We start from the raw sequence: 13021 nt of genomic DNA, 5'->3' as shown, positions 1-13021 counted from the left end.
AACTCCTCATATGAATATACATATTATTTTGCAGAATAAGTCCTCATATGAATATACATATTATTTTTCTAATGCTAATGGGCTTTTGCTACATTGGAAAACATACACATTCATTTACTTTTTTTTTTTTTTTTTGAGATGGAGTCTCACTCTGTCTCCAGGCTGGAGTGCAGTGGTGCCATCTGGGCTAACTGCAAGCTCTGCCTCCCGGGTTCAAGCGATTCTCCTGCCTCAGCCTCCTGAGTAGCTGGGACTACAGACACACGCCACCACACCCAGCTAATTTTTGTATTTTTAGTAGATACGGGGTTTCACCATGTTGGCCAGAATGGTCTCGATCTCGAGCTCGTGATCCGCCTGCCTCAGCCTTCCAAAGTGTTGGGATTACAGGCGGGAGCCACCGCACCCAACCTCATTTACGTTTTAACACAATTAAATTCAGGCTGTTGTCAGGGTGACTTCCTAGATTTCTCAGTTTTTTGAGCATGATGTAGGGAGTCTTTTATTATAGCCCAGTCTATGGGATATTCCCTTATACCACACACACACACATACACACACACACACCCCCCAAACTCATTAGGACAAGAATCATATTCATCATCTCTTAAATTCTAGGTCCTGTCACAGGCCACTGCTTGGAAAATTGTTGACTAAATGTAGCCCATTTCTTCCATTTTTACTTTTCACTATTCCCCAAATCCTGGAAGAGTCCCTTATATCTGCTGCTGGGGCTCTAAGGCCTCCGTGCTGAAGCCCAGTACATTGTTGTGTATAAGACCATAGGCCCTGGAATCATATTAGGCTGGCTTTCAGGTTGCAACTCTACCAGTTCCACCTGTGTGACTCTGGTATAGTCTCTCAACCTCTCTGAGCCCTGTTTTCATCTGCTGGAAAATATAGATCATCATAACACTTACCTGCAGTGTGGTTCTGAGGATAAAACAGGCAAACGTATTACACAGTCAGCTTAGAATAGGAAGCTCTCAGTAAATGGTTAAAAAAGAGGTCTCTCTTTTTTAAGAGATGAGATCTGCTCATCTCTTACCCAGCTTCACAGAGTTGGCAGCCCACCCACCTCTTTGGCCCTCAATCTTCAACCATTTCCCAGGACTCCTCCTTACACTCCTGACCATCATGGTTCCAAGCCCACTTTTCCACTCAGCTTTATTCCCTCAATACCACTGCCCCCCATGACAGGTCATCCTCCTAACCTCTGGCATCTGGTCCCGTTGTGTCCCTGACAACCCCCATGCTCTCCTCTCTGCAACCCCTCCCTGCTTCCCTGCTCTCCCTACTTTATTCCCACTAACCCCCTTCACCTGGGGCTGAGACCACCTGGCCTTGACCCTGCACCCTCAGCCAGGCACACAAAGAGCTCAGTCGGGCTGGAAGTAAGGACCCCAGATATTCAGTTGAGGAATTTAACATTAATACAATAATATAGAATCCACCAGCAGATTTTCATAAATGTTCTGTGTGTTCTTTTATCCTTTTTTTCTTTTTTTTAAATCCAGGATTTCATCAAGGAGCATAGATTGCATTTGGTTGTCATGTCTTTCCTCTCCTTTAATCTGGATCCAGCTCCCAGTCTTTTTATTTTTTAATGACATGGATGTTTTTAAAGAGTCCAGGCCAGTTGTCCTTTAAAATGTCCCCTAACCTGGATTTGCTGGCTATTCTCTGATGGTTAGATTCAGATTACACACCTTGGTAGGAATACTTCCCACAGCATCACACTGGGACATCACACTGGGACTCATCTAACGTCGGCCTGTCCCAGTGTCAGTGATGCTGAGTTTGTTCGCGTGGTGAAAACAGTGTCCCAGATCTCTCCATTATAAAAATATATTTTTATAAAGACATTTTAAAATATTTGTGATTAATAAGTAATCTGTGAATCTCATACTTATGCCGCCTTTGAGATAGGCGGCATCCCTTCATGCAATTTTAGTATTCACGGATAATCCTTGCCTGTATCTGTTTTTACAAAGCAGTGATTTTCTGTCATTCCTTCTACATGTATTTGCTGGTATTCTGAAAATTACCTGGATAATTTCTTCAGATTTAAATTCACTGTCTTTTCCTCTCGGGGAAGCCTGGACTGGCTGAGCTGCGTAACACTGCCTCTCTTTTTTTTTTTTTTTTTTTTTTTTTGAGAGGGAGTCTCGCTCTGTTGCCAGGCTGGAGTACAGTGGCAACCTCCACCTCCTAGGTTCAAGTGATTCTCCTGCCTTAGCCTCTCAAGTAGCTGGGATTACAGGCGTGTGCCACCACACCCGGTTAGTTTTTTTTGTTTTGTTTTGTATTTTAGTTGAGACAGGGTTTCACCATGTTGACCAGGATGGTCTCGATCTCCTGACCTCGTGGTCTGCCTGCCCCTGCCTCTCTTCATACCCTCTGGTAGCCCCTTACACAGCCCATGGCAAGTGTCACAACTGCAATTACTATACTGTGTAATTATTTAAAATCAGCCTCTCCGTGCCCACCATGAGCACCGTAAAGATGGACAATTTCTATCGTATTCACAGCCATAACCCCAATACCTAGCTCTGTGTCTGGTACATAGTAATTCCTCAAGAAATAATTGTTGGAGGGATGCAGTGACTCACACCTGTAATTCCAGCACTTTGGGAAGCGGAGGCGAGTGGATCACGAGGTCAGGAGTTCGAAAGCAGCCTGGCCAATATGGTGAAACCCCGTCTCTACTAAAAATACAAAAATTCGCTGGGCATGGTGGCGTGCATGCGCCTGTAGTCCCAGCTACTCAAGAGGCTGAGGCAGGAGACTCATTTGAACCTGGCAGGCACAGATTGCAGTGAGCCGAGATCGCACCACCGTACTCCAGCCTGGGTAACAGAGCGAGACTCTAGTTGAAAAGAAAAGAAAAGAGAAATAATCGTTGAATCAATGAAAACAAAATTACAACTCTTCCCACTTTTGGGAAGGAGAATTGAGATTCCTGCTTTCCCCTTCAACCCTAGCTTTATGTTTGTTGTGATGGTATAGAGGTCACACACGGCAGCCTGTGTCTGTTCTTAGGCTGACTTCATCTACTTAGGGATGGGGAATCCCAGATTGGGTGAAACCAAAAGCAGGGACAGACCTTGGAAAAATTGTAAAGCAGTTCTTGGTTGTGCTTACCCACCATGACAAAATATGCAAACACACACGCACACATTTTCATGCCTTCAAGGCCTACCCTACAGCCTTTCCCCTGGTGCCAAACCCTTCTTATTACCTTACAGTCACTTAACTGTCTCTGCTGGCTTCTTCCCATTCATTCAGGCAACAAATATTGAAAAACTTCTCTGAGCCAGATGGTGTCAAACAGTTACCTAAAGGGCAGACTGTGTGTGTGCCAGGGTTGCTTCCCGCCAACACTCCCCTGCAAATTGAAATAATTTCATCCTTGGAAATTCAAAAAAAATCATGGAAATTGTCACTATGGGAAAAATCCAAGTAGAGCTGAACCTTCTAAGAAGTAGAGTTCTTCTTATGGTTTAGTATTTTTTAAAATTATGAATCATTTCATGTTTTTTCAACACTTGGAGTTTCTAAAAGTCTCAATGAGGTCCAAGTGCTAGGCTTTGTGCTAGGTGCTTCGGTAGGAAGCAGGCGGAGTCCCCACCTCACAGAAGTCAGCATGGTGGAGGAACAGACAGGCACAACAACAGTTGCAGTGTGACTAGTGCCATGTGGGGCAGCCGCTAGGATGGGAGCACAGTGGAGGCATTGCCCAGTCTGAGTGGATTCCCTCGGATACATTTTATTCGTGTCACCATGGTAAGTGTTGGGGGACTGGCATTCTAGGGAACACCATCTGCCCAGGATTCACAGCAAGAGGGAACTTGAGGGATAGGAAAGTGCACCTTGGGAAAGGTTTGATGATAGAGTGTTTGAGAGTGGGATGGGGGGCGGGGGTTCTTGTAAAATAGGAGGGGCAGGTTCTTATATGGCCGTGGATTTTACTCTGAGGGCTTAAGAAGCCACTGAATTTTAGAAATTTCTTCTCCCTGCTCCAGGGTCTCTTGGGGCCTCCTACATCTCCCCCTAGGTACTTCCCAGGTCCCCACTTTTTCTCTAGCTCTGGAACATTCTCTTCCATTTCCCACCTTTACAGTTCTCTGGAGAGGGTTTGATCTTCCTCACTGTGACAGGAAGCCAGGCTCTGTCATGGTGGGTGGGGGAATGGGGGAATGCACTATGTTAAATGCATCGGACCAGCCTGGCCAACATGGTGAAACCCCGTCTCTACTAAAAATACAAAAATTAGCCTGGCACAGTGGCGGGTGCCTGTCATCCCAGCTACTTGGGAGACTGAGGCAGGAGAATCTCTTGAATCCAGGAGGCGGAGGTTGCAATGAGCCAAGATCACACCACTGTACTCCAGCCTGGATGACAGACCCTGTCTCAAAAAAAAAAAAAAAAAAAAAGCATCGGAGACAGCAAAGAGCCAGTTTGGGGGACTGACTTGTGGGATTCTGGCTTCTGAAGGACTGTAGAAGTGCCTCCTACCTGCTGAGAGAAGAAGGTCTTGGGCATGGGGTAGGGTTAGGGTACTAGGTTTGGGAGCCCAGGGAGAGGACAGGAGGGGCACGAGCTGTGCCGCCCTGGGAGTCTGTGCTCACCATCCTATTCTCTCTCCAGCTCCCAAAATGGCGATGACACCGGCACCTGGCCCAACAACCAGTTTGACACAGAGATGCTGCAAGCCATGATCTTGGCCTCCGCCAGTGGTGAGTGGTGCCAGTGCATGTATGGAAGGGTGGGAGACCTGGGGTTCTGGGGTGCTTCTCACAGCCACCATGCCCACGGACTGGATATCAAACCTGTGTAGTTTCTCCAGATCTTTCGGCAGGTCTGAGAGGACCCATGATTCCAAACGTAAAGCCTGGAATTGTGGCTAAGGAACAGCAGAGGGATTGGGGGTCCTGGGATGCCTGGAGAAGAGCGAACAAGGAAAGACTCATGGAGGGAATAGTGGTTACAAGTCTAGCTCTGGAATGGGACAGCGTAGCTCAGGTCCTAGCTCTGCCACCTACTACTACTATCTTTGGGACTTGGATCAACTTGCTCAATCTCTCTAAACCTCAGTTTCTTCAGTCTAGAAAGTGGGGACAGGGACCCCAAAGGGTTGTTGTAGAGATTAAATGAGATGATACCGCAAAGCATAGAGTTCTGGGCCTGGCGCTTAGAAGCCCTCAAGCAGTGAAAGTGGGTGTGGAAATCCCCAGCAGAGAAAACACCTCCTCCTTATGCGAGGCTCTTCTTTTGCTGCCCCTAACTCAAGAGTAGGATTCTGGTTTTCCCATAAGGTTGACTAAGGGCTTCCTTTGTAATAGAGATTCGGCCAATGGTGGTTGTCCCTGAAGAGTCACTAGGGCCCAGAGCAGGGGAAGAAGAATATCATTCGTCCTTAAGAGTACAGGCCTGGGCCGAGTGTGGTGGCTCACGCCTGTAATCCCAGCACTTTAGGATGCTGAGGTGGGCAGATCATGATGTCAGGAGTTTGAGACCAGCCTGGCCAACATAGTGAAACCCCGTCTCTATTAAAAATACAAAAAATTAGCTGGGCATGGTGGTACACGCCTATAGCCCCAGCTACTGGGGAGGCTGAAGCAGGAGAATCGCTTGAACCTGGGAGGTGGAGGTTGTGGTGAGCAGAAATTGCACCACTGCACTCCAGCCTGGGCAACAGAGCGAGACGCTGTCTCAAAAAAAAAAAAAAAAGAGCATGGGCTTTAGAGGCAGGCCAATCTGGATTCAAATCCTGGCACCACCATTTAGCAATGAGTCCTTGGGTAAGTTATTAAGCCCCTCGGTTTCACTTACTGTTAATGGGCACAGTATTAACGGATCTCATTGTGGTGTTACCAGGGCCAAATGTAAGTCCCTCAGCATGGGATTGGCAGAGAGTAAGGGCACAATATATTATTATCTTTGCTGACCCAAACCCATTTTTACTGGGTAGAAAGCAGAATTAGAATAATGCCTGTTAATAAAGACTAGCTTCTGGAGCAGCAAATCCTGGGCTTATAAGGAGGCTGGCAGAGGATCAAGGCATTGCCCTATATCATGAACTGATAGCCCTGCCCTCCAGCACATCTGGAGGACTAGTGGGTAGAGAACCAGGTGAAATCACAAGAAGCACTGTCATCACACCTGCGCACACGCTAAACAAACTTTAGGGGCCTCCTGTCAATGAATCCTCTCAATAGCTCTGCAAGGCAGGCCTGATTTCTCACATTTGACAGATGAGAGAACCACGAAGGCACTTGCCCCAGGGTCCCCAGTTTTGAGCTGCCAAGCTGAGGTTCTAACCTGGCTCAACTCCCAAGTTTATGCTCTTTCTACTATAGGGAACATGACTGCCTTTGGATCCAGCCTCGGCTTTTCTATTACCTGAGCAGGACTAGAAGCTAACCTCTTCCTCAAGCTCTGCTTTATTCTTCCACATCAGGGTTGCCAGATAAAATACAGGCTGGCCGGTTAAATTTGAATGTCAGATAAACAGCAAGTACTATTTTAGCATAAGTCAGTCTCAAATGTTGCATGAGACGTAATGTACTAAAAAAAAAATGCTCATTGTTTACCTGAAATTCAAATTTAACTGGGAGCCCTGTGCTTTTATTTACTAAATCTGGCAACTCTAGCCCAGATGTCTTCGAGGTTAAGTGGGGCCAGGCCTGTGGTTGATGGAAGGACAGAGAGGTGGCAGGGACTGCTGGCCTCCTGAGGCAGAGCTGTCCCAGGTCTGGTGGGGCTATGATTCCAGAGAGGCCAGAGACTGAGTGGCAGGTCTGGTGGGGCTATGATTCCAGAGAGGCCAGAGACTGAGTGGCAGGCGGCTGGGTCTGAGGAGACGCCAAGTTGGGCTCTTGAGGGAAATAAACAGGTATATTTAGCTGTTGTGGCCTGCGCCCTGAGGCCAGAAAGCAGCTTTTAAGCCTAAATCCAGATGTTCAAAACAGAAATGAAATCAGTATTTATGGCCCTAAACCCTCCAAGCAAGTCATGCAGCTCGTTCCCCTGTCAAGGCCTCCCTCCTTTGGCCCACACAGGGCCTGACCCTCATCTAAGCCTGCGCCCTGGGAACGGACCCTGGGGGTGGAGGTGGTGGGTCAGGTCCTGCTCTCACTTTCACACCCGCTTCCTTGCCCTGAAACCAGAGAGGTTCCTGAAGTCCAGCCCAGCCAGGCCTGTGGGGCTGCTGAGGGGTGTTAAGTAAGAGGGAAAGTAAAAACCGACACTTGGGAGGAGGCTTTTAAAATAAACATCTAGGGGGAGGGATGCTCTCAAGGAGGCTGCGGTTTGCAGCTCAGCCAGCTGTGTTCCAGCTAATCAGGCCTCCCTGGGCTACTCTGGAGTTGCTGCCTCGGCCTTGGGATAGGGTGGGTTAAGAGGACACAGGGAGGTCAGGGAGCTGGGAGCTGAGTTTCCCTGAGTAGAGGCTGGCACAGGAGAGGAGGCATCACCCCCACCTTGTCCAGGCCAGAAGATGTCCAGCTTCTTGGGGCTCTCCTAAGTCTGCCTCTCTTTGGACCAAGAGAAAATCCCGCTCCTTGGTGGGCCTTGTGGGGAGTGGGATGTAGAGGGAGGCACACTGGAGACCTGACTCTACAGAAGGTCAAAGCTGGCAATCTAACTTCTTCCCCTCAGACTTATAGATGGGGAAACAGGCTTGAGCCATGCAGAGCCTTGACCAAGCTCACACAGTTCCTTAGTGGCAGAGCAGAGCAGATAATTCTCTATTACATTCTGGATGTCCATATCTTTTCTCCCTCCTGGTCTAGCCCAACCTCAGGGCACCCCCCACGAGGTGGGTGGGGGATGGCTTTGTCACTTTCACCCACTGGGGTGCTACTCAGAGATCTTGGGTGCACGTAGGACGTGGGTGGGCCGAGCTTCTAGCTACTCAGTCAGGCCCTTCCTGTCATTCTGTTTCTGCCTCCCTTCTCCCTGCTTCTCCGCGTTCCTCCTCATTCTTTTCTGTGTGTAGGGAGACCACACCCCCCACCCTGCTCTTTCTCTGGCGCCTCTGAGGTCTCCCCTCTAGCCCCTAAATCACTCTGGAATCCTGGCTCTTTGAAGCCAGATCTGGGCCCCCCTCCCCTACCCCTTCCATCCCAGGCTGGGAAAGGCTGGAAGAGGCTGACGGCTGGAGGGGAGGGGGCGAGGCGGTGGCGGACCTGGCTCCCTTTTGGAGTTAATTAGGGAAAACAGAGAAATGTCAGCGGAATGAAAGAGCTGGGGGGTGGGGGCGAGCTGGGGTAGGAGAGGAGGAAGTGGGCAGCTGCTCCCTCCCATTCAACCCCTCTCCCCCGCCCCCAGAAAGCTCTCAGCTCCGGGGATTTTCGACATGAAATGGAGGCTGTAGAAGCCTGAGCGTTGGTGCGTGAAGAAGAAAACCAAGACGCATCCCGGCTCTCCCTTCCCTTGTGCCCTCCCCCTCTTAATGCCGGCTTGAAAATATTTCCTGTCTCTCTATTTCTCAATCCCTGGTTGATGTCCCAGGATTACTCAGCCTCTCCGGCTTTAGTCACTCTCTCTACCCGCTCCCAGGGTCTAGGGTGGGAGCAGAGGGAGGCTGGGGGGGAAGTTCTACTGCCAGCTGGGCCTGGGCTGGCCTGGGCATCCCTGAGGTTTTAACTGTCTCCTAACCACAGAGGATCTCAGAGCCTTCGGCAGCCAGCCCCAAGGAGTCAAACTCCTGTTTCCTCCTCTCCCACCCCCGACCCAGTCAGGGTAGGTGAAGGGTAGAGGTGATGGCATGCTGGATGATGACGCTGTTGATGATGTATTGCACAGGATGAAGCGCCATCTCATTTAGTCCTCACAGCAACCCTATGAGGTAGTAAAGTGCTTCTCAGCCTTCACAGTGCATACAAATCAGCTGGCAACTCCGAGAGGCTGCATTCTAAACAAATTCCTGGGTGATGTTGAGCCAGGCCCAGAGTGTGGACTTCTCTGGGCCACAGTTTCTTCTTATGTACAGTGGGACATTGGGCCAGAGGTGCTCTCTGATGTTACCTGGCTGTGACGCTCTGAGCCTGTGCGTAAAGTGTCCCTGAGATATCTAGTCCCCGAGATCATCATCTCCTCAGCCTCATAGAGCAAGGCTCTTCTCCATCTTCTCTCTACCTCCTATTCACTCAGAGTAGGGATAAGGTCCAAGTTGCTGGTGGCGGTGGTGACTGACTGTCCCTTCCAGCATGTGCTTAGGTACACTTGGGCCTGAATTCCCCTCTAATAAATGCTGCCTGGTATGGCCTTGGTCCTTCTAAGCCTTGGTTCCCTCATCTGTAAAATGGGGGTCGTACCACATACCTGGCTGGGCTGTTATGTAGAGGTTAAAAGTGATTGTGCATATGAAGCATCCGGCAGAGTGCCTGGCACACAGTAGGTGCTCATATGCTGTTTTGAAATACAAAAATTAGCTGGGCTAGTGGCGTGCACCGGTAATCCCAGCTACTCAGGAGGCTGAGGCAGGAGAACCACTTGAGCCCAGGAGGCAGAGGTTGCAGTGAGCCGAGATCTCGCCACTGCACTCCAGGCTGGGCGACAGAGCAGAACTCCATCTAAAAAAAAAAAAAAAAAATGCTGTTTTGAAATGGAGGCTTGGAAGAGCGCTTTCTTCACCCCCACCCCACACAATTACTAACAGAACTACTGAATCTCTACTCCATGCCAGGCCTTTCTTGGCAAAGGCTGGGGCATGTACAAACCATGGCTGCTGCCCTCCAGGAGCCCATGGTCTAGTGTGGGAGTCAGAGGCTCCCTTGAGAAAGGCCAGGGCAAGGAGCTGAGAGCCTGTGTCGCAGCCCTGAGAGAAATACCAGCGAATGTGTTTTGAGCACTTAGATCTACCAGGCACTATTTTAGGTACTTTACATACATTTTCTTATTTAGCATTCACTAAAACCACAAGAGGTGGTTACCATTATCATCCCCATTTTGCAGATGAGAAAACTGAAGTGGCATAGGGAAGTTAGGTAGACTTGCCCAGGATCACAGTGAGTAAGGAAAGGAGCTAGGAATCAAACCTAGACTTTCTCACTCCAAAGCCTCTTAACCTCTACCCTCAACTCTTGTGAAGAGAGACTACCTTGTATTCCCAGTGTTCGGCATGGTCAGGGCCCAGGGTGCTGTGTAGGCATTCGTTAACTGCTGGGGGTATAAGAGAGTGACTGTTGAGGACCCTAAGTTTAGCTCCCACCTGATCTTCCTCTGTCTCTGCAGAAGCCGCTGATGGGAGCTCCACCCTGGGAGGCGGTGCCGGCACCATGGGCTTGAGCGCCCGCTACGGACCCCAGTTCACCCTGCAGCATGTGCCCGACTACCGCCAGAACGTCTACATCCCAGGCAGCAATGCCACACTGACCAATGCAGCTGGCAAGCGGGATGGCAAGGCCCCAGCAGGTGGCAATGGCAAGAAGAAGTCGGGCAAGAAGGAGAAGAAGTAACATGGAGGCCAGGCCAAGAGCCACAGGGCAGCCTCCCCCCAACCAGCCCAGCTTCTCCTTACCTGTACCCAGGCCTCAGAGTTTCAGGGCTCACCCCCAGAATACTGGTAGGGGCCAAGGCCATGCTCCCCTTGGGAAACAGAAACAAGTGCCCAGTCAACACCCATCCCCTTACCCCCCGGGGGTTGAATATGCAAAGGGAGTTCTGCTGGGAACCCCCATCCAATCAATTGCTGTACCCATGGGGGTAGTGGGGTTAGTGTAGACACCAAGAACCATTTGCCACACCCCATTTAGTTATAGCTGAACTCCTCCATCTTCCAAATCAATCAGGCCCATCCATCCCATGCCTCCCTCCTCCCCACCCAACTCCAACAGTTCCTCTCTCCTGAGTAAGTTGGTTGGGGTGTTGAAGTACCAGGTAACCTACAAGACTCCTAGTTCTGAAGAGTTGGAAGGGTATCATGACCTCTTGGCCTCTCCTTTGATTCTCAATCTTCCCCCAAAGCATGGTTTGGTGCCAGCCCCTTCACCTCCTTCCAGAGCCTGAGATCAATGCTCAAGTTTTGGAGGACATGGTCACCATCCCCATGGTACTGATGCTTGCTGGATTTAGGGAGGGCATTTTGCTACCAAGGCTCTTCCCAACGCCCTGCGGACCAGTCTTCTGTTTTGTTTTTCATTGTTCAACGTTCCCACTGCATGCTGTGACTTCCCCCGCCTCCTCCTCAAACAAGAGACTCCACTGCATGTTCCAAGACAGTATGGGGTGTAAGATAAAGAAGGGAAGTGTGTGGATGTGGATGGTGGGGGCATGGACAAAGCTTGACACATCAAGTTATCAAGGCCTTGGAGGAGGCTCTGTATGTCCTCAGGGGACTGACAACATCCTCCAAATTCCAGCCATAAACCAAGAACTAGGCTGGATCCTTCCCACTACATAATAGGGCTCAGCCCAGGCAGCCACCTTTGGACTGAGCTACCAGGACCAATGGGTTAAACTGGCATTTCAGTCCAAGGAAGCTCAAAGCAGGTTTAGGACCAGGTCCCCTGGAGAGGTCAGAGGGGCCTCTGTGGGTGCTGGGTACTCCAGAGGTGCCACTGGTGGAAGGGTCAGTGGAGCCCCAGCAGGAAGGGCGGGTCAGCCAGGCCATTCTTGTCCCTGGGTTGGGGAGGCAAGGAGCTAAGGCAGGGACCAAATGAACAGAAAGTCTCAGCCCAGGATGGGGCTTCACAGGGCCCCTGCCCTCCTGAAGCCTCAGTCCTTCACCTTGCCAGGTGCCATTTCTATTCCGTGAAGGCCACTGCCCAGGCCCCCAGTGCGCCCCCTAGTGGCCATAGCCTGGTTAAAGTTCCCCAGTGCCTCCTTGTGCATAGACCTTCCTCTCCCACCCCCTTCTGCCCCTGGGTCCCCGGCCATCCAGCGGGGCTGCCAGAGAACCCCAGACCCGCCCTTACAGTAGTGTAGAGCCCCCTCCCTCTTTCGGCTGGTGTAGAATAGCCAGTAGTGTAGTACGGTGTGCTTTTACGTGATGGCTGGTGGGCAGCGGGCGGCGGGCTCCGAGCAGCCGTCTGTCCTTGATCTGCCCCCGGCGGCCCGTGTTGTGTTTTGTGCTGTGTCCACGCGCTAAGGCGACCCCCTCCCCCATACTGACTCCTTCTATAAGCGCTTCTCTTCGCATAGTCACGTAGCTCCTACCCCACCCTCTTCCTGTGTCTCACGCAAGTTTTATACTCTAATATTTATATGGCTTTTTTTCTTCGACAAAAAAATAATAAAAAGGTTTCTTCTGAAAGGCTGAACGTTTCTGTATAAGCGATGGAAGCTCCTGGCATGTGTGCATGAAATGATGAGCTGAGGGTGGGTGCTGGAAGGACGGAATCGGGAGGCGACTTTGTGTCCTTGCGCATCTAGATGTTTCCGAATTGCGCTCGCGCGTGTGTGTGTGTGTGACTGTGCAATATGGCTGTGTATGCTTGCAATGCCGTTGTGCCTATGAGACAGTGTGCGATTGACTGTGTGCTTGTGGATCTGTGTACCGTGTGCCGCTGTGTGATCGGCTGGCGGGTCCGCTGTGGGGGTGGGGATCTGAGTGCGGCGTGTCAGTGTGCAATTGAATGTGCAGTCTACGCTTGCGGCTGTCTCCAGGCAGAAGAGGAGACCCCGGCGTGGGCGGGCGCGGGTTGGCGCCGGGCAAACGCGTTGGGGAGGGGACAGAGAACGTTTCCGTAGTTCCCGCCCCTTCCCGACTAAAATTACCTACTCGAAGCGCCCCGGAGGGCTTCGCGGGTGGAGGGTAGACTCTCCTTTGCCCCCGCACCCCCACCCCCACTGCCTAGGGGTTTTGGGAAAGCCGCGGGAGTGGAAGGGAATGCGGGAGGCGATTCCTCGAAAACCAAGTCTGCAGCTCGAGCCTCAGTTTCCCCACCTGGAATTCGCCTTCCCTCTGACATCTCCGCAGCGAAGCCTAAGAAATTGGTGGGCTCATCCTTTTCTTGCGGGGTCAAGGGGACTGAAAGGGCGTGCAGGAAATGAGATCCCTCGCAGACTCAGC

The 13021-nt window shown here is 50.8% G+C and overlaps 1 protein-coding gene across 22 annotated transcripts in view; it reads left to right on the top strand.

The window, feature by feature from the left end:
• LOC103245184 (protocadherin gamma-C4) overlaps positions 1 to 12262 on the top strand; it is a 179238-nt gene extending 166976 nt beyond the window's left edge. For all 22 annotated transcript variants that reach the window (XM_073010615.1, XM_073010611.1, XM_073010614.1 and 19 more), the window contains 2 exons: positions 4651 to 4739; positions 10243 to 12262. In XM_073010615.1, the coding sequence (XP_072866716.1) occupies positions 4651 to 4739; positions 10243 to 10466 (313 nt within the window). In that variant the 3' untranslated portion in view covers positions 10467 to 12262. The remainder of the gene's footprint in view (positions 1 to 4650; positions 4740 to 10242) is intronic.
• Positions 12263 to 13021: the final 759 nt, after the last annotated feature.

Source organism: Chlorocebus sabaeus, chromosome 23 (assembly GCF_047675955.1).
Source record: "Chlorocebus sabaeus isolate Y175 chromosome 23, mChlSab1.0.hap1, whole genome shotgun sequence".
Taxonomy (NCBI): domain Eukaryota; kingdom Metazoa; phylum Chordata; class Mammalia; order Primates; family Cercopithecidae; genus Chlorocebus; species Chlorocebus sabaeus.
This window is presented reverse-complemented; position numbering and strand designations above follow the sequence as displayed.